This window comes from Pseudophryne corroboree, chromosome 9, assembly GCF_028390025.1.
Source record: "Pseudophryne corroboree isolate aPseCor3 chromosome 9, aPseCor3.hap2, whole genome shotgun sequence".
Lineage (NCBI taxonomy): Eukaryota > Metazoa > Chordata > Amphibia > Anura > Myobatrachidae > Pseudophryne > Pseudophryne corroboree.
The window spans coordinates 43,043,043-43,068,524 of record NC_086452.1 but is presented as its reverse complement, the minus strand read 5'-3'; the positions used below and the strand labels follow the sequence as shown (position 1 = coordinate 43,068,524).

Below are 25,482 nucleotides of genomic sequence, written 5' to 3'. Positions count from 1 at the left end.
TTAAATTTGAACTCCTTGAACACATATTTAAGAAAATTAAAGTTCAAGATGGAATCGCTCAGGGCGGTTATTGCAAGCCTGGAAGAGGGAGATTACATGGTATCTCTGGACATCAAGGATGCTTACCTGCATGTCCCCATTTACCATCCTCACCAGGAGTACCTCAGATTTGTGGTACAGGATTGTCATTACCAATTCCAGACGTTGCCGTTCGGCCTGTCCACGGCACCGAGGGTATTTACCAAGGTAATGGCCGAAATGATGATACTCCTTCGGAAAAAGGGAGTTTTAATTATCCCATACTTGGACGATCTCCTGATAAGGGCGAGGTCCAGAGAGCAGTTGTTGGTCGGCGTAGCATTATCTCAGGAGGTGCTACACCAGCACGGTTGGATTCTGAATATTCCAAAGTCTCAGCTGGTTCCGGCGACACGTCTACTGTTCCTGGGGATGATTCTGGACACAGTCCAGAAAAAAGTGTTTCTCCCAGAGGAGAAAGCCAAGGAGCTGTCATCTCTAGTCAGAGGCCTCCTGAAACCAAAACAGGTGTCGGTGCATCACTGCACGCGAGTCCTGGGAAAGATGGTAGCTTCCTACGAAGCGATTCCATTCGGCAGGTTCCATGCCAGAACCTTTCAGTGGGACCTGTTGGACCAATGGTCCGGATTGCATCTTCAAATGCATCGGTTGATAACCCTGTCTCCAAGGACCAGTGTGTCTCTGCTGTGGTGGCTGCAGAGTGCTCATCTCAGAGAGGGCCGCAGATTCGGCATACAGGACTGGGTCCTGGTGACCACGGATGCCAGCCTTCGGGGCTGGGGAGCAGTCACACGGGGAAGAAACTTCCAAGGACTTTGGTCAAGTCAGGAGACTTCCCTACACATAAATGTTCTGGAACTGAGGGCCATTTACAATGCCCTAAGTCAGGAAAAGCCCCTGCTTCAAAACCAGCCGGTTCTGATCCAGTCAGACAACATAACGGCAGTCGCCCATGTAAATCGACAGGGCGGCACAAGAAGCAGGACGGCGATGGCAGAAGCCACAAGGATTCTCCGATGGGCGGAAAATCACGTGTTAGCACTGTCAGCAGTGTTCATTCCGGGAGTGGACAGCTGGGAAGCAGACTTTCTCAGCAGGCACGACCTCCACCCGGGAGAGTGGGGACTTCATCCAGAAGTCTTCCAACTGATTGTAAACCGTTGGGAAAGGCCACAGGTGGACATGATGGCGTCCCGCTTAAACAAAAAGCTAGAAAAATATTGCGCCAGGTCAAGAGACCCTCAGGCGATAGCTGTGGACGCTCTAGTGACACCGTGGGTGTACCGGTCGGTTTATGTGTTCCCTCCTCTTCCTCTCATACCCAAGGTACTGAGGATAATAAGGAAAAGAGAAGTAAGAACTATTCTCATTGTTCCAGATTGGCCAAGAAGGTCTTGGCACCCGGAACTTCAAGAATTAATCTCAGAGGACCCATGGCCTCTGCCGCTCAGACAGGACCTGCTGCTGCAGGTGCCCTGTCTGTTCCAAGACTTACCGCGGCTGCGTTTGACGGCATGGCGGTTGAACACCGGATCCTAAAAGAAAAGGGTATTCCAGAGGAAGTCATTCCTATGCTCATTAAAGCTAGAAAAGATGTAACCGTACAACATTATCACCGCATATGGCGAAAATATGTTGCGTGGTGTGAGGCCAGAAAGGCCCCAACGGAGGAATTCCAGCTAGGTCGATTTCTGCACTTCCTACAGTCAGGGGTGACTATGGGCCTAAAACTGGGTTCCATTAAGGTCCAGATTTCGGCTCTGTCGATTTTCTTCCAAAAAGAACTGGCTTCACTGCCTGAAGTTTAGACATTTGTCAAGGGAGTGCTGCATATTCAGCCTCCTTTTGTGCCTCCAGTGGCACCGTGGGACCTCAATGTGGTGTTGGGTTTCCTAAAGTCACATTGGTTTGAGCCACTCAAAACCGTGGATTTAAAATATCTCACGTGGAAAGTGGTCATGCTTTTGGCCTTGGCTTCGGCAAGGCGTGTGTCAGAATTGGCGGCTTTGTCATGTAAAAGCCCCTATTTGATTTTCCATATGGATAGGGCAGAATTGAGGACTCGTCCCCAGTTTCTTCCTAAGGTGGTATCAGCTTTTCACTTGAACCAACCTATCGTGGTGCCTGCGGCTACTAGGGACTTGGAGGACTCCAAGTTACTGGACGTAGTCAGGGCCTTGAAAATGTATGTTTCCAGGACGGCTGGAGTCAGGAAGACTGACTCGCTATTTATCCTGTATGCACCCAACAAGATGGGTGCTCCTGCTTCAAAGCAGACTATTGCTCGCTGGATTTGTAGCACAATTCAGCTTGCGCATTCTGTGGCTGGCCTGCCGCAGCCTAAATCTGTAAAAGCCCATTCCACGAGGAAAGTGGGCTCTTCTTGGGCGGCTGCCCAAGGGGTCTCGGCTTTACAACTTTGCCGAGCTGCTACTTGGTCAGGGGCAAACACGTTTGCAAAATTCTACAAATTTGATACCCTGTCTGAGGAGGACCTTGAGTTCTCTCATTCGGTGCTGCAGAGTCATCCGCACTCTCCCGCCCGTTTGGGAGCTTTGGTATAATCCCCATGGTCCTTACGGAGTCCCCAGCATCCACTAGGACGTCAGAGAAAATAAGATTTTACTCACCGGTAAATCTATTTCTCGTAGTCCGTAGTGGATGCTGGGCGCCCGTCCCAAGTGCGGACTGTCTGCAATACTTGTATATAGTTATTGTTAACTACAAGGGTTATTGTTGAGCCATCTTTTGAGAGGCTCTGTTATGTTCATACTGTTAACTGGGTATATTATCACGAGTTATACGGTGTGATTGGTGTGGCTGGTATGTGTCTTACCCGGGATTCAAAATCCTTCCTTCTTGTGTCAGCTCTTCCGGGCACAGTATCCTTACTGAAGTCTGGAGGAGGGTCATAGTGGGAGGAGCCAGTGCACACCAGGTAGTCCTAAATCTTTCTTAGCTGTGCCCAGTCTCCTGCGGAGCCGCTATTCCCCATGGTCCTTACGGAGTCCCCAGCATCCACTACGGACTACGAGAAATAGATTTACCGGTGAGTAAAATCTTATTTTTATTTTGTTCTGGTGCTGCTCTTATTTAGTCTTTTACCTCCTTGGGGTCAATTCAATAGCGCCAGGAGGAAGCTCCTGGAGCTATTCAATTCAGAGCGATGCTAAGTCGGTGAATGCCCGTACTCCCGAACTAAACAAGCGTTCTTAGAGGGGGGGGGTGCTAAGTCGGAAAATGCCCGTACTCCCGGATTAAACAAGCATTCTTAGATGGGGGTGCTAAGTCGGAGACTGCCCATACTCCTGGACTAAACAAGCGTACATTTTGGGATGGTACCTAAAGGGGGGTTTTAAATCTGGGAATGTCCGTACTCCCGGACTAAACAAGCGTTCTTAGAGGGGGTGCTAAGTCGAGAAAGCACATACACCTCGGACTAAACAAGCGTTCTTAGAGGGGGGTAGGTGCACCACAACTGCGGCCAAATTGCGTTCAGACCATATGCTTTAAAGGGTTTGTAATGGAATAAATCCCAAACAGTTATGTTCACTTTTACTCAGTGCATTAATCAGGTTTTCATTATAGTTTTCTTTGCACAAGTTATTTTGAATATTCTCTCTTCTATTTCAGTAAATGAGGTGGAATGTCACTCTTGTGTCCGGTATCTCATCGTCATTACAGACTGACTAATCTTTTTTTGTTGTTGTTGTAACAGTTACAGACGTTCAACACTAGCGCTCCATGTAAGACTATCGGGGACCTCAGCAGCGGCGTCACTATGGCACAGATCCTTCACCAAATGTAAGCTGCCCCTCCGCTTATTACATTGGGCCTAATATCGGGGTGTAATAGACAGTTAGGCAATGATATTCCTCTCGTGTCACCTTTATCTTTCCTGTACGCCTGTAAATGCATAAGCTGTGATGTTCTTGTTTAGGTTGTGTACTATTATACTGTATAATGCATTTATAGAGCTGGTTTGCGGATGTTTACTTGCTCAGTAACGCAGAGTGTCAGTAGGGTATACTGCCATATCCATGAAGCCGGGCAGCCGTGAACCTGCTGTGCACACGTCGTAGTTTGATTAGTCTGGAAGCTTTGTCATTACAATTTCATTCCAGTTCCTGAAGCGGGAGTAGCCTCATTATATATACTGCAACAAGAAAGCTGCATCCTCCTCATTTGCATAGAGCCATGCGGAAGACGCTGATTGGACAGACAGACATTTGTGCACTTAGGGGGTGATGTACTATAGCAGCACTTACACATGGTTCTGTTATCCAGCACTGTAGTCTGTTCCTAGGACCTGTATAAGGGGAATGTAGTCAGGTGACCAGTGGTCAGCATACCAACGCCATATTTTCAACTCCGAACCCCAATTATTAGATATGGATGCATTATTTTCATATTGTGAGAATCATTGTTTGCCTTCCATCACCACTAAGAGGAGCCCAGCCCACAGATTGAAAACTAATGCTACAGAACAACATAAAGAACATGCTACCACCAAGCCTACACGCTTAGCACATGGGCAGAGGGCGGGAAATCTCAGATTGGCAGGCACAGGATGAAGCACTGCCCAACCACTGAACACGGCGATACCAGAGAACTTTATCATTGACCGTTTCAAAGACCAAAGAGAATCCTAGAAGAGACATTTAGGGAGTCTTTCCCATTTAATTAGGATGTCGCTCCTCCAATCAGCAGCCGGCTTCCGTTCATGATTATTTCTGCACTAGAGAGATCTAAGGTGCCACAGCCGATCTAATGCGGTCTTGGCAATATATGAGTGCTGGGATGTCCAAGGTGAGGGAATTCCTACAAAATCCTGTGGTAGGGAATGGAGATTTTGGCACAATACCGTCTAAGATGTAAAACGCCTTTAAAATGATGGAATTCAGAAATATAACTTAATATAGACTCATACAGATGTGTTCTCATACACTGTGGATTCTGCGGCTCCAAACAGACCCTCTTGCTAATTACCTCGCCTGAGGCTATCCAATTACCCCCGATGCCCAAGCCAGGCAAAACCAAATCCGCTCTAGGAAGCCTTCTTTCCACGATCGCTGCTGCGAAAACACATAGGTTTACGTATCATATGTTTTCCCACGAAAAACCAAAAATTTTCAGATGGAAAAAATAGGGGCTCATTAAATAGGACAAAAAAAAAATCCTTGATGAAAAAAAAACGCAAAAAACACTGTTTTTCACATCCGAGTTTAAAACGAATTCTTATGCGGTAAAAGTCGCAGCCCAGCATCTCTGGTACACTGTGAGTGGTGTTTTCCTGCGTCTGATGCGAATAAGACGCAATATTTAAGGAAAGAGAAGGTACACCACTCCTCGGAGCGTCCGTATGGCTTGTTGAGGCTGGTCATGTGAGGACACATCTGTAGTTACAGCTCAGGACGTCACCAAAGGTGACAGAATTATTCATTTAATCTCATTCCAACCCATTTGTTAAATTTCTCCTCGTTTACCTCAGAATTATTGTCCATACTGTGCCATATAGAGCTGATCACACAGACCTGTTGTCTCCTACCCATAGCGACAGCTCACACTTCGATGATTCCTGGCTGGCTCGTATTAAAGAGGACGTGGGAGATAATCGAAGGATAAAGGTATTTATAACTGTTCACCAATCACCTTTTCTTAGCTTGTCACTTCAGCAATAAAATGTGTTTTTTTCTAATGTAAGATTCACCATCCTGTGGTATAACTCGCCCAGATTCAGTCAGATGTGGAATAATACATCTTTCACGCTCTGCGGCTTTAGACAATTGTGCAGTGTGTACACGGATCTTACGGAGACGGATGTCCGAGCAGGAACAGGGCAGACTGGAACATGGCCTGAAGGAGCCTTCCCCGTCACCTGAGTCTTACAGCGTACCACAAGCCGCCAATAGCGCTCCATCACCTTTATATTATAGAGAGTGTTCCTGTTGGGGGCAGGGGGTAGGGGGGGATCCCTGTTTACTATACATGTTTGGACAGCCCCTTTAATATTCCTTTACATAAATACTCTACCGGAACCTTTTCTGCTGTTGTCTTATGTAGTAGAGACACATATATTTATGGAATGTTGCATTGGCTGTTTGGAACCAACTGTACTTACTGTAACACCATTGCTGCGTTCCTCATCACAAGTTCTGTCTAATATACTGTAGGGTATGGGTCGTTAGGTCGACCACTATTGGTTGACATGGTCATTAGGTCGATATGTACTAGGTCACAATGGAAAAAGGTCGACATGAGTTTTTTAACTTTTTTGGGTGTCGTTTTCTTCGTAAAGTGACGGGGAACCCCAGTTAGTGCACCGTGTCCCCTCGCTGCGCTCGGCACCGGTTACCGTTCACGATCGTAGTCCGCGTGGATCGTAAAGTATGAAAAAATTAAAAAAAAGTGTGAAAAACTCATGTGGACCTATTTCCATGTCGACCTAGTACATTTCGACCTAGTGGCCATGTCGACCTAATGCATGTCGACCAATAGTGGTCGACCTAATGACTGTCGACCTCAGTGTTGTCGACCTAATGACCGTATCCCATACTGTAACCTCTTCAGTCCCAGACAATATTATTACTAAACGATTATTCTAAACTTGGGCGACAAATATAGACAGTGATAATAGAAGGGTGCGTCCTAACCATATGCAAATGGTTGTGCGTTATAAATACCAGGTGTGTATCCTAGTGACAGGACAGCTATCACTAAATAATAATAATAATACATTTATTATAGGAAAAGTAAATATCTGACTTTGGGTTATATTCAATAAGAGTCGGGTCCATTCCGACATGCAGTTGTCGGAATGGACCCGACAACCCCTATTCAATGGACGGCCAAATCCGACTGTCGGATTTGGCCGTACACAGGTCCTGTGCTGCCGCTGCTGTCAGCGGCTGCTGATGCTGTGCAGATCGCGGTGGGCGTGAGCGGGACGGCGGTAGGAGGAGCAGGCTGCGGGGGACATGTCTGCGGCGTCCGGGGGGAGACGCTGCATGGAGAGAGGTGCCTGGCCGTCCCCCGGACGCCCGTCCACCCTTTCTCCCGGCAGCGCCTCCCCCCGCCACCGCATACATGTCCCCCCACAGCCTGCTCCTCCCGCCGGCCGCCGATCCCTGCTCCCCCCGCCGCCGCGGCACCACTAGTCTCCTCATCTCAATCTGACTTTTTTTAAAGTCGGATTGAGATTGTCGGAAACGGTGCTAAAACCTGTCAGGTTTGGCCCCGCTTCCAACAATGCACGCTGATCGGCAGCTGAAGCCGCCGATCAGCGTGCATTCCGACAGCATTCTGACAAGTCGGGTTTCCCGACTTGTCAGAATAAACAGGGCACTAATGAATAGGTCGGAACCCCTTCCGACCTAAAACTGTCGGAAGCTGCCGTCTTTCCGACAAGACGGCAGCTTCCGGCAGTTATTGAATTTGTCTTTATGTAATGTCATGTATGGAGATATTGTATATAAATGAGACTTTATAATAAGCCCCTATGCTCACACAGCGTACCTGGCAAATCCTACAGACCGCTGTGATGTGTGTACCGAACATAAGCGATTACAGCAAACTCTTATTTACAGATTTTTTCCCATTTGTACCATTAAATATAAATAAAGTTGAAGTGACCAGATTCACTAATGTGCTGCAGTAAATCTGTGCGTTCTCATTGCTTGGCGTGCCGCCGAGGTGCAGCGGCGATACTGCATGTATGTATTTTGGGGATCCGTGTGTCGTAAGTGTGAACTTGTCCTTTGTTTGCGTAGATCAATAACCTAAAGAAGATCCTGCAGAGAATTGTGGATTATTACCATGAGGTAAGGCAGGACACAGGATTTATCCTTTCCGCTGTCTGTCTCTCTGTAACTTGCTGCTGACGGAACATATCGCTGATCATTTATATACAGCGAATTCCCCAACATGTCTGTGACACTGGTAGGTAGAGTACTTCGGGCCTAATTCAGACCTGATTGCAACAGCAAACTTTTTCTCTAATGGGCAAAACCATGGTGGTCATTCAGATCTGATCGCTTCTGTGCGTTTACACACAGCGGGCGATCAGACCCTAACTGCGCATGTGTATGCACCGCAATGCGCAGGCGCGTCAGACAACAGCAACGGGATAGTGCAAAAAAGCCGATCGCATGGGCGTTTGCAAGGTGATTGACAGGAAGAGGCTTTTTGTCGGTGGCAACTGAACGTTTACAGGGAGTGTCTGGAAAAAACGCAGACGGGCTCAAGCGTTTCCAGGGAGGGTGTCTGACGTCAGCTCCGGCCCCGATCAGCAGGATTCAATCGCACTGGAGGAGTAAGTCCTGGGCTGCGCAGAGACTGCACACATTGATTTTTAGTAGCTCTGCTACACATGCGTTCGCACACTTGCATAGCGAAAAATACACTCCACCTGTAGGCGGCGACTATCTGATCGCAGGACAGCAAAAAACGCAGCCCAGCGATCAGGTCTGAATTACCCCTTAGTGTCTATCCAATCCAGTGCCTCGATAGCTTGGCCCCAGGATGTCCTCTCCTACGTGTACTGTCTGTCCCAAGCTGTACTCTATGTCTGTGTGCTATAGGGGCAGATTCCATTGGAACCTAGCGAGATGTGCGCTCCCATGTGGGGCTATTACAGGAGGAAGGTCTTGTTTTGTTCGCACCTCTTTGGGACGCAAGTAAAAATAAGCAAGGTTTTCCTGCCCAGATAACCCGCACAATATTATCACGCAACCCTAACATATAATTGAGTCCGCCCCATTATTCCTGTATCTGATCTTACTCAGTAGAGATAATTTATTTACAATGCAGATGGGTAAACAACAGTATCCAATCATCAGTTAGCTGTTACATATCGTGTGCAAGTTACAATGACAGCAAGGATCTGATTGGGTGATGTGGTTTAGTGCACATTTTGCAGTTGAACACAATGGGGCCTGATTTAAGGCCCATATAGACAGGCCGTTGTGGGAGAGATGTGTGCTGAGCGAACCGCTCAGCACATATCTCTCCCGCCGCTCAGCACAGCGCGATGTGTGCTGAGCGTGCGGGGGGGAAACGGGGGGGCCGCTCACTTCACCCAGCGGGTGAAGTGAGCGACCCGCTAGATTGGCCTGCATGCAGGCCAATCTAGCAGCAGCGATAGCGATGCGCGGGGTTGCGCATCGCTATCGCTGTAAGGGGTACACACGGAGCGATCAGGCTTAAATTCTAAGCAATCTAGTCAGATTGCTTAGAATATCGCTCCATGAGTACCCCCCTTTAGAGTCACACACAAAGCGATAGGAAATCCATGCACACATCCACTTGTGCGCCAGCACCTCCCCCAGCCATCCGATTGTGAGTGCAGCCATTATCACTATTATCTGTATGGCAGGTCAGTTCTAGGCGGCAGTGCCTAGAGACTCAATGCCTCCCAGCTCAGTGCCTCCTAACTCAATGCCTCCCAGCTCAGTGCCTCCTAGCTCAATGCCTCCCAGCTCAGTGCCTCCTAGCTCAGTGCCTCCTAGCTCAATGCCTCCCAGCTCAGTGCCTCCCAGCTCAATGCCTCCTAGCTCAGTGCCTCCTAGCTCAGTGCCTCCTAGCTCAATGCCTCCCAGCTCAGTGTAACGTGGGGAATATTAGCTCAGTTCTGTCTCTGATGATGATTACTCTGTGGTGTAGTGGGAGAGGATAGGATGTTAGGATGTAGCAGGGACATCCGGGAGCTCTTGTGCTGTGACACTGACATCTACTCAGTTATATCCCTGTAATACCTTACTCAGCAGCCTCAGTGTTCATTCCCACGTCTCTGTCTGTGATAACCATAAATGAGGATGTGAATCTGTGTTTGTGATTCCAATGTTGCAGGTTCTAGGTCAACCAGTCTCGGAATACCTCCTTCCTGACCTCAGCCAGATTGCAGAACACTCTGACTCCAGAGAGATGGGGCGCTTCCTGCAGCTCATTTTGGGGTGCGCTATTAACTGTGACCAGAAAGAAGGTACAGTATGTGCAGCGTGGGAAGGGGGTGGGTGAGGGTCATGTTCCATTTCATTCAGATTGAAGCCGTTATCATTTATTTGACCTTTGATCTACACTTATCACTCTGAAAGGAAGTTCCTCCATTCCAGCTGTTGTTTATTGCCGTCAGCGCTGTGATTTCCGGTAAACGCGGCCAGTTTTATCAGTAAAGGAAAAAAAATCAATGAACGATCACGTTCCCGAAATCAGGGACACATATTTATATTCATTGCAAGCTAGGGGTGAATGCATTATGGAGCTGATTCTCAGTCGCTCGCAAGTACAAAAGCGCACGCATCTAGCCATCTTTAGCAGTCCACGCATGGGCCGCACCATGACGGAGGCTCCGCGCGCGGACAGTTCTGTCTCTTCATGAAATGAGCGTTTCTGGGTGTCCGTTGCAGATTGGACATTTGGGGTCATTCTGAGTTGATCGCTTGCTGCAGATTTTCGCAGCGCAGCGATCAGGTAAAAAAATGGCGAAACTGCGCATGCGCACGCGGCGCAATGCACACGCGCGTCGTACGGGTACAAAGAGCATCGTTGCTGTGCAATGGATCTAGCGAAGAATCCATTCGCACAGCCAAACGCAAGGAGATTGACAGAAAGAGGGCGTTTATGGGTGTCAACTGACCATTTTCTGGGAGTGGTTAGGGAAAACGCAGGCGTGTCCGGGCGTTTGCAGGGTGGGTGTCTGACGTCAATTCCGGCACCAAAAAGACTGAAGTGATCGCAAGCGCTGAGTAAGTCCTGAGCTACTCAGAAACTGCACAAACTGTTTTTGCTGAGCTCGGCTGCACAGGCGTTCGCACTCTTGCAAAGCGAAAATACACTCCCCTGTGGGCGGCGACTATGCGTTTGCATAGCTGCTAAAAGTAGCTAGCGAGCGATCAACTCGGAATGACCCCCATTGTTCCTCGTGATCAGCCCATGCGAGATCAGCTATAGATCATAGGGGTCACTATCACTACTGTCAGACACTGAGATACTCACAGTGAGGCACTGAGCGATCCCCCTGGATTATCTGTGTATTGATGCCTATTGCTTAGTCCAGTGCTTTGTAATTCACAGAACACATCCAGATAATAATGACCCTGGAAGAGTCCGTGCAGCACGTAGTTATGACTGCCATCCAGGAGGTAAGGATTTACTTATACCTAGAAATGTCATTTATTATATATGTTTCATATATAAGCTGCCCAGAGCACAAACAATGAGATCAGTATGAAATACCTTCAATCAAAATCCCGACGGTCCAAATCCTGACGGGATACGGTCATTAGGTCGACATGTACTAGGTCGACAGGTCAAAAGGTCGACGTGAGTTTTTCACTTTTTTTGTTGTTGCACTTTTCATACTTTACGATCCACGTGGACTACAATTGGGAACTGTAACCTGTGCCGAGCCCGAAGCATGGCGAGCGAAGCAAGCCATGCGAGGGGACACGTGCACTAATTGGGGTTCCCCGTCACTTTACGAAGAAAACGACACCAAAAAAAGTAAAAAAAAAAAACTCATGTCGACCTTTTCACCTGTCGACCTAGTACATGTCGACCTAATGACCATGTCGACCTAGTGGCCTTGTCGACCTAATGCATGTCAACCTATAGTGGTCGACCTAAGTTGTGTCGACCCAACGACCCATACCCATCCTGACAACAATTGACCGACGGTCAAAATCCCGGCAAGGTCAAAATACTGACAAGGTCAAAATACCCACATTTAAAATGTCGACAAGTCAACATAGGTTGACATGGACACCGTATAAGTGTACTGCATCCCCTCACGTTCTATGCTCGCCATGCTTCTGGCGCAGTGCCTCGCTGCGCCCGGCACACTATTGTATTCCCACTCCAGGTCCACTGGGATGGTAAAGTATGAACAAGTCGGTTTCAATGGAAAAATCATGAAAAACCCATGTCAACTCTTTGTCCCGTCGACAATTTAAATGTCGGTATTATGACCTTGTCGGTATTTTAAATGTCGGGCAATGGTTGTCGGTATTTTGACCGTCGGGATTTTGATTGTCGGTAAATTGACCGCATCCCGCAATTACCCAAAGTATCTTATTGCTATCAAGGCTCCTTCCTCAGTCCAATAACTGTAATCCTATGTATTCTGCATGTACAGTATACTGTGTGTGTGTGTGTGTGTGTGTGTGTGTGTGTGTGTCTGTGTGTGTCTGTGTCTCTCTCTCTCTCTCTCTCTCTCTCTCTCTCTCTCTCTCTCTCTCTCATATCCATCTATCTTTGTGTCTGTTATTATTAATATTGTCCTTTATTTGCGGAAAATTGTCCTTAATTTGCGGAACAAAGTGGCCACGTTTATGGAGGCGCAGAAGTTTGCGCATGCAAGTAGAGGTGTTGGGTAGAGTATAGGTGACCGCACAAGTATACCAGAGGCATTGCTGTGCTTTGTTGTGCAGGGCAGAGTAATATTACTGTAATGAGGTAAATGAGGGCAGATGGCACATTTTTGGGATGTTACTCAACGAGAGTGGGGTCGCTCAGCCCTGTGCAGCCCCCAAAAGACGTTCTTAGAGTTGGAAAAGACCAGATTTGTCCTGCACTTGTGTAACACAACAGACCGTGTGCCCCCTAATTGCCCAGCCAGCCTCCGCCCTTACACACGCTGGGAGACCAAGGATTCCGGGTCCCAAACCCCAGAGCTACTGTTAGTGCTGTGATGCCCCAATCACTGTGCCGCGGAACCCGGAAGGGTTAGGCATAGCCAAGGCTGTTTGATACGTGAATCTTTTAAAATCACAAAGAGAAATCATTATTAAATGTCGCTTGGTCTAAGAAATAATGTAACACATACTGACATAAAGTAGTCATAAAAAAATACAGAAATAAATGCAAAAAAACTTTTTTCTGTAATAAACTCAGGAAATGGAGAAATAGATTCACTTAGTCTCTGGCTAAATCTGAGGCCGGGTAATTACTAGAACTGGGCAGTTCAGTAAAAATAATTGTAACCTTTTTTACCTCCGCTTGCAAGAGGTTTTTACAGATGTGTCCTCTTACATCTAGCCGCTTTACACCATGCACCGCGAGATGCCTGGGGTTAGTGAGCCGGCAGTTCCCGGACAGCTTTGCTAACATTGGGCGTCTTTTTTTGCCAAAAATGCGTCTTATTCACATCGCTGTATACAAAATGATACGTTACAGTATTTTCCAGGAAACACTGTAACGTAGCATTTCCTATGCAGATACAGCCGCATTCACACACAGAATATTTGAATCAGAGTCTCCTTCTGCGTCTTAATCGCATAACAAAATGCATAAAATGACGCCTGGCGTTAGTAAATGCGCTCACGACAAGTGCGACTAGAAGGGCTGTTTAACGTGACTGCAGTGAGGATGTAGGAGGACACATCTGTAAGCCTGTTTTTCATAGGCGCTTTCCCTGTGACCTCCCTGTGCTGTCCATTGCAGCCAACTTATCTTCTTGCCCGAGAACATGTCTATTCACTCCACTAGCTCTGGTATCATTTGTGTACTTATAGATATACAGATGGAGCCTAGCTCATCTAGCCTTCTCTGCTGCGCCTAGGTGCACCAAGGTTTATTAGCATAAGCCTTTCATCTATTGTTCTCAGCTGCAATACAATACAGAGAGAACAATACAGCAGGGGATTAAGTCCGACTGCCCTGGCTCAGTTAACCCTATTAAAGGGATAGATGAGCAGGGCTCCATCTGTATGTAGACAGTAATTTGGTAAGTTGATTTCAAAGAGACACATCAATCTTAAAGGTTCCTTATGGGGAATGGTTGGGAGGGCGTGGAAAAGAAAAAACGTGACGCTAGGACTTTCTAAAGTAGGACTGGAGTCTCTATTCCGCCCCCCAACGGAGAACTCCAGTCCTACTTTAGAAAGTCCTGGCCAGCTCTTCACACGGATGCATTCCTGGAAGGAGATGGGGATGTCCAAGCAGGCTCAGCATGGTCATGCATCCAGGAGTCTCTGCGCGGGGGGGGGGGGGGGGGGGTAATCAATGGTGGAGCGGCACATTTTTTTGAGTCTCCGCGGTGATCCGGGTGTAAGTGCACCCCCTTCCCCAGCGCCTGCGCCTTTGTCATGTTTGGAGAGGGGGGACAGGACATGCTGGACCCTTGCCTCCCCCATTCCGACGCCCCTGCATGTTATTCCAATAGTTTCAGGGGGGGGGGGGGGGTGCAACCTCTATGCTGTTGTGGATCTGTTAAGCAGTACGGGTGCATGGGGAGGGAGCATTTTAATTATATGTTATATTTGTTATTACACTGCATAGTATCTGGTCTGATCAGAGGAAAATCTCCATCACTTGAGTCCTCAGGTAGTTGTGACGGACAGTTACCTCCACTCAGACCATAGATGCTATTGATTCATTTAAGCCAGAACGCGTAGCGTGCAGATTCATTTGATTCACACGGTACAGTTTGCACATACTGGGCGCGATGTAATGGAGTCCGAGTTTGCCGACGTGCGGGATGCCGGGCTGAACTCGGATGTTTTTTTTAAAGTTGCAATCATTTATAAGGCATGGTCATACCCTACGTTATTAGGGGCATTTTATACCATTCAACCCTGTGATAAAAAGTAGTATTTTGGTACTGCGACTTGTTAATGTTACTGAATGCAGCTCCTGCAGCGCTTGTACAATCTGTGTGTTCTGTGTCTTACAGCTGATGAGTAAAGACAGTGTGGACTCTCCAACTATAGAGTCGCCCGGAGATCTAGAACTGCAGGTAAGTGCTCTTCATTGTCACTTTAAATTCACTGGACCGAGGCAGAGGTGAAAGGATGTTGGTTTTGCGGACGTATCCTGTGTGTCCTCGCACTGCCGCACGGTCCATGGCTGAGCCACTGCGGGAACAAGGTCGTATGCAGCTCAGACGCTTCTCCATATGCGGACAGAGGCGCGTAAGTAGGTAGTATCTGGGAGATAGGGATTATGGTAAGAACCAGGCGCACCTGAGAATTATACCCCTTTCACACCGCACAAATAACCCAATATATTACCGGGTCAACGTGGGTCTATGTGCGGTGTGAACGGGGTAAGTCCTGAATTCCTGGGTCACCTGACCCAGGAATAAAGCAGGGTTATTCCCGGGTTATTACTGGGTCAGGTGCTGTGTGAACAGGTAACCTGGGTCAATACGATCCGGAACCCGTTCACACTATGGAGGAGGCGGCGCGGAGATGATCTCATCTCCAAGCACCGCCTTCGCACCAGCCCTTGATGACGCCTGCGCAGCCTCCGTTCCCGCCTCCCTGATGGCAACCCGACCCAGCATATTACCGGGTCGTGTTGCCAGACTAAAAGGGGTCTCATGCAGGTTGCACCCGAGAAGGACCCATGTACAATTCCCGCGTGCGACCCGCGCCTGTGATCTGAAAGCAGTATTAATAACCTGATAAATTGAATGCAGCTCCCAGTATGGGTACAGCCGTACCCCTAACAGTACCAAAATATATCATTGCAGTTAGACAAATATATAAATACATTAATCACAGGTGACTGTGACGTATAGCTAGCTCGATGGTATCAACCAAGGGGTGTGGTATTTTCCATCGACGTCCATCATGTTGTCATGGTCGTAGTGTCAACATGCACCAACTGTGACACTGAAGAAGGGCGAGTCGGTCTAGAACGCACCCGTCGCTCCAAATCGTCCCAGAGGTTCTCAGTGGGGTTAAGATCTGGACATCACTTTGATGATCCCCTGTTCAGACTCGGTTAGCTCCTTCCGGTAAGCCATTTCATTAGCAAATCAGTGCCCTGTTACCCGTTTTATACCGTCACGAACATGTGTCTGGTGCAGAGGGTGTCCAATCACTTTTGTCTACATGGTGTATATTTCTCCTGTGCAGAAATGTAATGTCGGCTTTACACTGGCAGATATATTGGCCAATCAATTGATGGACCAATATATCTTTTGCTGATCTGCTGGTGTGTACAAGCAATGTGTCTGTGAACGACGTCTTTATATTGCATCTGCTGTACAGCACAGCAGATGGCCACTATATCTATATATAATATATTGGTTCATCTTTCTGTGTGTATGAACAACCACCAGTGGCAGCTATATCTGCAGATCGATTGAACTGCAAATATATCTGCCAGTGTGTACCCAGCTTAATTCTCGGTACATATTGGCCAATATATCGGCCGTTCTATTGAACGGCCGATATATTGCTGTCCTGTCGGCCAGTGTGTATGAGCGATATATCTGTGAACGCCGCCGTTCACAGACATATCGCGTCGGCCCTGCAGCACAGCCGACTGCCAATATATCATACGATATATTGGTGCCTTATGCTGTGTGTATGTGGGCTGTCAGCCGACCGCCCATTCACTTGCTGCAGACGCCGACAGTGTTTGACAGCACAACTGGGCCGCCCAGTTCGTGACATCAGTCCCAACGGATCGGGCAGTGTGTATGCAGAACCCACTGCCCAGTCCGTCTGTAGATATATCTGCGTGTGTACCCAGCATAACACTCAATGATCTGACCGTGCGCCCCACACATTGCAGGCTGCAGTCTTATCAGATACATTATATAACAACTTTGACAGCTAATAACATTTTCAATATTGAACTTTTCTCCAGACTTTAATATGGAAATATTCAGTCTTGTATCCCTTATGCAGGGCACACACTGGCCGACCTCCCCTAGTTAGCAATCAGCGCTATATCTCTGATTGCTAATTAGGGGAAATCATCAGTGCATACACAATGATATCGATGAATGATATCATTCAGTGATGTCATAGTCCACACTCCCAGAACATGCAGCTCAGCAATATAATTAACATTGAGCTGTATGTTCGGTAGATCATGGATAAACAAGAACAACCCGCGGGTGCGCGCATAATTCATCCATACACACTGGACGATATGAACGAAATGATCTTTATTGCTCATATCGTGTGTACGGCCAGGAACCTTCATGTAATTTCTCCGTTGCACATCCCAACTCCAGTAGAAACCAGCTGATGTAGAAATCCCTGATATCTTCCACCTGTAGGAAATAATGAAACAGAGTCCACCTCCTCCTCCTCTTCTTCTTCCTCCTCGTCCACCTCCTCCTCCTCCTCCTCAGTTCCTGACACAGTCTCAGGATTCTGGCAGTAACTCCGTGTCTAAAGGCCCATACACACTGGGCGATGTTGAGCTGAAAGCAGGTCACTTTTGGTGTGTTGAGCTGCTTTCAGCTTAAAGCCGCCCAGTGTGTATGAGCAAGCGATGAGTAGTGAGCGCTGATGCGCGCACCCGCTTCATCGGTGCCGGCCGCCGTTCATCTACTGGTATTACAGATTTACTGCATTGTGCTAATGCCAGCTTCAGTAGGGCTAATGTGGGGATTGTGCGCCTGCAAGCGGGAATCCGTGCCGCCAACTTCCAGAACTGTCACCATTTGTAACGGCACTTCCCCAGCCCCACGCTAGCTGCAGGAGGTACAGCAGACACAGTCCTCCCTTCCCTGTGTGTGCAGAGCTTTCCATATATATTTTGAGGGAAAGGAGTATTATAATTTTTTACATTATTAATAACTTTGTATAGTACTCGTCATTTGTTCCTTTTATTGCACGTTTTTATTGTTGTTAGTATAAATAAAGATAATTAAAAAAAAAAAAAAAGAAGGAAAAAAATGACCCAAGCCAAACTGTGAATGATGTGTATATATTATAATGTATGTGTATATTACACGGTCGAGTCACATGAGCACCAGGTAATAGCCAGAGTAACCGCCGTGTGCAGCACGGACAGCAGCTAGACGGGCTGAACTGTCATGTTAGACACACGTCTAGTAGCCCCCAGGCTCATTGTGACGGTGATCTGCTCCACTGTAGCGTGTCGGCCAGCCCTCACGCACCTTCATAGCCGACGTTCACCTCTCACAGTTTCCACATTATTCACAGTGGTGCCATTTGTCCAGTCACGATACACCTTCACCGCAGCAGCACGCGGACAGGTCACACACTGCGCTATGTCAGTAATACTGCCATCTGTGCCCGAAAGCCGATAATCATCCCTTTTTTCAACTCGGATAAATCGCCCCTTTTACCCATGACAGCAACGAGTGATGTGTGTGCAGACGGCCTATCACTCACCTTATATACCCACCAAGCCAGCGCACAACACGTGACGTACTTCATGGGCTACGCACTGCCGACGTCAAATGTAGGAGGTGGTCATAATAATGTGACTCGACCGTGTATAATGTTTATCATAAATGCTACAGTACATAATCACATGCTAATTTGTGATGTGTTAAAACTAGTTTGGAAATAGCTCCTGTTTGACACATTCCTCATCCACGGTTTCAGCCACACCCGGCGTATCCCCCGCCAGTACTCCATATTAATACATGCTGCATACCATAGTACTGTACATAGACATCATACACAACACATGAATCACTTTGGGCAAGCTTTCCACAACGCTTGTCAAAGTCTGTCACCAACTGTCCTCTGACGTCACCATCTGTGGTTATTAAAGCTTTAATGTCACGTTTTATTAGTTTCATGAAGCCACTTACATGGAGGCACTAGTCACACTTACTAGTCATTATATAATATATAGCTGGATAGAATCCTCGAAGCTGATTTGTAAGTTGCTGTTTCAGTCTAAGACAATTAGTTATGTGACCGAGACATTGTGGGAAGGACATGATACTGTGCTTTGTACATTAAAATGCATCTGTAGATCTGCACACATCTTAGTCGGCCATCTTGTAGGATGAACCGCACACATCTGAGGCAGCCATCTTGTGGCATAAACCAATGTTTATATGCAGACAGACCAATTATTCACTAGCAAATGCAACGCAAGGTGGGTTGTGCCCGCTGCATGCCTTCTACGGAACAGGGAATAGATATGTATTTTTCTGACCGATCACTGTAAATGTTAGGACACGGGTCATTTCATGGCTAAATACATGCAACACGCAGGTGATCTTTCTGTGTCATATTTCCTGTCATAAATATGTTTTAGATGAAGAGAACTTTGGAATTACTTCATGAAGCTGTAGCAGAAAAAGAGGAACTGAAGCAAAGGTGCCGGGAGCTGGACCTTCAGGTGAGGATACATTGTGTCTTGGAGCAATAGTTTACCTTCTCTGAGGCCCAATCACTGGGGAGCTTTCTGTATAGGTTGTTATATGGTGCAGGCAGTCATTGCCATAACCCGGAGTGTTTGCACTACTGAGACCAAGAGGAATCCAACTGTTGAACAATAGACACCATTCTGCAGTATTTCCTACTGTATCCCAGAAGGTTTACTGATAAGTTTTTCAGTCCCCCTGCTAGAGCTACATTGTCCTGCTGTCCAGAGTCTCTGCTTACCTTGCGCTGAGTACAACCCTTCCTGAGATCCCCCCATTTTTAGTGTCCCTCTACTATTCCTGTACTGATTACAGTCTCCCTATCATTCCTGAGATCCCCCCATTTCTACTGTCCATATATTATTCCTGTACTGATTACAGCCCCTCTAATATTCCTGAGATCCCCCCATTTCTACTGTCTCTCTACTATTCCTGTACTGATTACAGCCCCTCTCTCATTCCTGAGATCCCCCCATTTCTACTGTCTCTCTACTATTCCTGTACTGATTACAGTCCACTATCATTCCTGAGATCCCCCCATTTCTACTGTCTCTCTACTATTCCTGTACTGATTACAGCCCCCTATCATTCCTGAGATCCCCCCCATTTCTACTGTCTCTCTACTATTCCTGTACTGATTACAGCCCCCTATCATTCCTGAGATCCCCCCATTTCTACTGTCTCTCTACTATTCCTGTACTGATTACAGCCCCCTATCATTCCTGAGATCCCCCCATTTCTACTGTCCCTCTACTATTCCTGTACTGATTACAGCCCCTCTATCATTCCTGAGATCCCCCCATTTCTACTGTCTCTCTACTATTCCTGTACTGATTACAGCCCTCCTGTCATTCCTGAGATCCCCCCATTTCTACTGTCTCTACTATTCCTGTACTGATTACGGCCCCCTATCATTCCTGAGATCCCCCCATTTCTACTGTCTCTACTATTCCTGTACTGATTACAGCCCTCCTATCATTCCTGAGATCCCCCCATTTCTACTATCCTATCCCTCTACTATTCCTGTACTGATTACAGCCCCTCTATCATTCCTGAGATCCCCCCATTTCTACTGTCTCTCTACTATTCCTGTACTGATTACAGTCCGCTATCATTGCTAAGATCCCCCATTTCTCCTGCCCCTCTACTATTCCTGTACTGATTACAACCCCTCTATCATTCCTGAGATCCCCCCATTTCTACTGTCCCTCTACTATTCCTGTACTGATTACAGCCCCTCTATCATTCCTGAGATCCCCCCATGTCTACTGTCCTTCTACTATTCTTGTACTGATTACAACCCCTTATCATTCATGAAATCCCCCCATTTCTACTGTCCTTCTACTATTCCTGTACTGATTACAGCCCCCTATCATTCCTGAGATCCCCCCATTTCTACTGTCCCTCTACTATTCCTGTGCTGATCACAGCCCCCTATCATTCCTGAGATCCCCCCCATTTCTCCTGTCCCTCTACTATTCCTGTACTGATTACAGCCCCCATATCATTCCTGAGATCCCCCCATTTCTCCTGTCCCTCTACTATTCCTGTACTGATTACAGCCCCCTATCATTCCTGAGATCCCCCCATTTCTCCTATCCCTCTACTATTCCTGTACTGATTACAGCCCCCTATCATTCCTGAGATCCCCCCATTTTTCCTGTCCCTCTACTATTCCTGTACTGATTACAGCCCCCTATCATTCCTGAGATCCCCCCATTTCTCCTGTCCCTCTACTATTCCTGTACTGATTACAGCCCCCTATCATTCCTGAGATACCCCATTTTTTGTCCCTCTACTATTCCTGTACTGATTACAGCCCCCTATCATTCCTGAGATCCCCCCATTTCTCCTGTCCCTCTACTATTCCTGTACTGATTACAGCCCCCATATCATTCCTGAGATCCCCCCATTTCTCCTGTCCCTCTACTATTCCTGTACTGATTACAGCCCCCTATCATTCCTGAGATCCCCCCCATTTCTACTGTCTCTCTACTATTCCTGTACTGATTACAGCCCCCTATCATTCCTGAGATCCCCCCATTTCTACTGTCTCTCTACTATTCCTGTACTGATTACAGCCCCTCTATCATTCCTGAGATCCCCCCATTTCTACTGTCTCTCTACTATTCCTGTACTGATTACAGCCCTCCTGTCATTCCTGAGATCCCCCCATTTCTACTGTCTCTACTATTCCTGTACTGATTACAGCCCCCTATCATTCCTGAGATCCCCCCATTTCTACTGTCTCTACTATTCCTGTACTGATTACAGCCCTCCTATCATTCCTGAGATCCCCCCATTTCTACTATCCTATCCCTCTACTATTCCTGTACTGATTACAGTCCCTCTATCATTCCTGAGATCCCCCCATTTCTACTGTCTCTCTACTATTCCTGTACTGATTACAGTCCGCTATCATTGCTAAGATCCCCCATTTCTCCTGCCCCTCTACTATTCCTGTACTGATTACAACCCCTCTATCATTCCTGAGATCCCCCCATTTCTACTGTCCCTCTACTATTCCTGTACTGATTACAGCCCCTCTATCATTCCTGAGATCCCCCCATGTCTACTGTCCTTCTACTATTCTTGTACTGATTACAACCCCTTATCATTCATGAAATCCCCCCATTTCTACTGTCCTTCTACTATTCCTGTACTGATTACAGCCCCCTATCATTCCTGAGATCCCCCCATTTCTACTGTCCCTCTACTATTCCTGTGCTGATCACAGCCCCCTATCATTCCTGAGATCCCCCCATTTCTACTGTCTCTCTACTATTCCTGTACTGATTACAGCCCCCTATCATTCCTGAGATCACCCCATTTCTCCTGTCCCTCTACTATTCCTGTACTGATTACAGCCCCCTATCATTCCTGAGATCCCCCCATTTCTCCTGTCCCTCTACTATTCCTGTACTGATTACAGCCCCCTATCGTTCCTGAGATCCCTCCATTTCTACTGTCCCTCTACTATTCCTGTACTGATTACAGCCCCCTATAATTCCTGAGATCCCCCATTTCTACTGTCCCTCTTCTTTTCCTGTACTGATCCCAGCCCCCTATCATTCCTGAGATCCCCTCATTTCTCCTATCCCTCTACTATTCCTGTACTGATTACAGCCCCCTATCATTCCTGAGATCCCCCCATTTTTCCTGTCCCTCTACTATTCCTGTACTGATTACAGCCCCCTATCATTCCTGAGATCCCCCCATTTCTCCTGTCCCTCTACTATTCCTGTACTGATTACAGCCCCCTATCATTCCTGAGATACCCCATTTTTTGTCCCTCTACTATTCCTGTACTGATTACAGCCCCCTATCATTCCTGAGATCCCCCCCATTTCTCCTGTCCCTCTACTATTCCTGTACTGATTACAGCCCCCATATCATTCCTGAGATCCCCCCATTTCTCCTGTCCCTCTACTATTCCTGTACTGATTACAGCCCCCTATCATTCCTGAGATCCCCCCATTTCTCCTGTCCCTCTACTATTCCTGTACTGATCACAGCCCCCTATCATTCCTGAGATCCCCCCATTTCTCCTGTCCCACGGATGATCCGGACCTGAGCCATACTTGGTTTAAACATTATGCTGTATATACAATGTATTTACCAGATTCATGCAAATATAGACAATCTGTTTCTCATTTAGCCAATTTAAAATTTGTATCTTAAAAAAGAAAATGCAAAACACGTTAAATCTATCTGATTATGAATATGATTAACGATGTGAAATAGGAGGGCGCATGTATTTGTGCCTGTGAGCCACCTTTATATGTCTGATGTCTGGTCTGGCGATAGACGGTGTGCGGCAAGCACTATGTAAATACCAGGGATATAGATGTTTTAGTGTGTGTTTTAAAGTAAAGTGTATTTGTTGCTTTGACTGTATTATATATACATTGTGGCACTGCAATCTTGTGGCTGGTTAATGAGTAATACGGTAATCAGACGTTCCCATCGCATTAGCCAATACCGCTGGCCTTGCTCCCACGTGTCATTGCACATAGTCACTTTGTATTTACTGCCCTTGAAGTGGGCCGTGGCTCTGTCAATTTTAACATTGCCCCTTACATAAGGACGTCTAGTTACACAACTGTCCCGTGCAACTGGTTGTATAAGATCATTCACCAATAGCTCAAAGTCAAAGCACCCACTGAGCACTTTATATTACTGATTTACTGTATTTACCATCTCCTTACCCGTCAGAGATACATATTAGGACGCTATAAAGTAAAAACAAAGGTCTCTGGGGGGCGTGGCTTCGGCGGACATGGAGTAGCACACAGGCTGTGTGTCTCTCCAGCTACCTAATCCTGATCTACCATCCTGTGTCCCCCCATGGGCCTGCAGTGCACCCCAATACCTGCAGTACAGTGTGGAGGTGCCCCTGTGCCATTTTGGGACCCGTCTGCCCGCTATCCGCTCCAGCAGGGTGATTCTGGTGTGCCGGGGCCCGGGCCTGCTGGAACACGTGGGACGCCGCCATCCTGGTGCCTGCGCTGAGTGTCTGCATCCGGCTCCAGTCTTGAGCGCTGCTCACACCCGGGTCCGCGGCTTTCCCTCTGCCGCCGTTGTGGAGACTGTGGCGAGCGCCTCTCCTCCCTTGCTCCTGTCTCTGCCTGGGAGCGTCTGCGGGCGGTCCACGGCCGCGCCGCCGTCACGTGACCCGCTGCCGTTCTCCTTGTTCTCTCCGGCGGCCCCAGCCTGTACCCTCCGTCTCCTGCACATCCTGTGTCCTACTGCTGGGGAGGAGGTGCACGGCACGGCTGAGTGTTATAAGTGCCTGTGCCCTCCCCATGATATAACTGCTGCCCTGCTGAGCTCTGCTCCAAACAGGGACGGGGCACAGTGGGATATTAACCCTTGGAGGGCCTCAGTGTTGCTCAGTTTCAGCTCCACAGGACATAATTAATTTAATCCAGTTCTATGCTGCATGTGCCCCATATGCTGAAGGGGGAGTAAAAATATTTCTATATCCTGTTGCATTTGTTCATTCTGTGCTGACAGAGGCTGATTCTTCCGATATCATACATGTTCACTGGTCAGTTTTGATATACTACACTTACCCGCAGGCAGCGACTGGACAATCCTGATATACTACATTGAATTCTTCATTGGCCGCCCCTGGACAGCTCTTGATATATTATTTTCTATACTTCTTGCTCCCTGCCGTCCGCTCGGCTATAATGGTCAAACCGCATCAGTCTGCCGCGGCTGCGGCAAAGTTGGAGAAGTATGCCAGAAATCCGCCGACACGGTCCCAACAGGGGGGGGAGGTGCGGTCTACCTCGGCACCGCCTTCTCCGTCAGCTAGCTCCTCATCTGTGGAGGCCACCGATGCTGCTTTGCAAAAGGTGCTGGATGCGGTTACGGCCAGTGAAGCCCGCTTGGCCGACAGGATCGGTCAGGTCCAGGCGGACTTATCCATTATACACCAAGACCTTCAGCGGGTGCGAGAGAGGGTCGGTGAAGTTGAGACGCGCACCTCCACGCTGGAAGACACAATTACGCCTCTCGGTAGACGCACCTCTGCTCTGGAGTCTCAGATGATGGAGGTACATAAAAAGATGACCGATATGGAGGGGAGATTGCGGCGAAACAATGTCCGTTTCGTCGGACTCCCGGAAAAAGAGGAGGGTGCCTCCCCAGAAAAATTTCTTGAACGGTGGCTGCTGGATGCGTTTGGACCGGAGGAGTTCACCTCACACTTTGCAGTGGAACGAGCCCATAGGGTCCCGATGCGCCCGTTACCTCCAGGGGCGCCTCCTCGTACGTTTATTGCCAAACTCCTTCACTATCGGGATAGAGATGTGATTCTGAGACTGGCCCGTACTAGGGGTCCCCTTAAGTGGAACGGTTCCCCGGTTTCAGTTTTTCCGGATTTTGCTGTCGACGTCCAAAAGGACAGAGCTCAGTTTGTCCCTGTGAAGCGCAGGCTGCGTGAACTGAATATCCCCTATGCCATGCTCTTTCCGTCTAAATTGCGGGTGGTCTCGGATGGTGAAACAAAATTCTTCATGACCCCTCGTGAAGCATCAGTGTGGCTGGATGGACGCTTTCCGGCACGGCGGGCATTAGCCGCTGATTGAACTTATGCATTTGTTCTCTCTATTTGCAAGTATACTGTTTCTTTTATGCCTGCTATGTTATGATTATATTGGCTTGGGAAGGATGTATAGTTGTTTGTAGATATGTTATTTGTGACTCCCTGCGAGATGTCAGTTTGGCTGGTTAGACGCTTTCCGGCTTGGGGAGCGGTGGCCGCTGGTTGTAATCCTGTATGTGTTTTCTCAGCTAGTCCATACGCTACTGTTTGTCATGTGCTGCTATGTTGCTCATGT

At 47.7% G+C, this 25,482-nt stretch overlaps 1 protein-coding gene across 2 annotated transcripts in view; it reads left to right on the top strand.

Annotated features, from left to right (window-relative positions):
* The window catches only part of HOOK1 (hook microtubule tethering protein 1), a 122,745-nt gene that overhangs the window by 30,460 nt on the left and 66,803 nt on the right, over positions 1-25,482 (top strand). Inside the window, exons 2-8 of one of the 2 annotated variants that reach the window (XM_063939257.1) lie at positions 3,758-3,843; positions 5,531-5,666; positions 7,809-7,859; positions 9,886-10,018; positions 11,110-11,177; positions 14,708-14,770; positions 19,024-19,107. In XM_063939257.1, coding sequence (XP_063795327.1) covers positions 3,758-3,843; positions 5,531-5,666; positions 7,809-7,859; positions 9,886-10,018; positions 11,110-11,177; positions 14,708-14,770; positions 19,024-19,107 — 621 coding nt within the window. The remainder of the gene's footprint in view (positions 1-3,757; positions 3,844-5,530; positions 5,667-7,808; positions 7,860-9,885; positions 10,019-11,109; positions 11,178-14,707; positions 14,771-19,023; positions 19,108-25,482) is intronic. The other variant, XM_063939258.1, reaches the window with a different exon arrangement.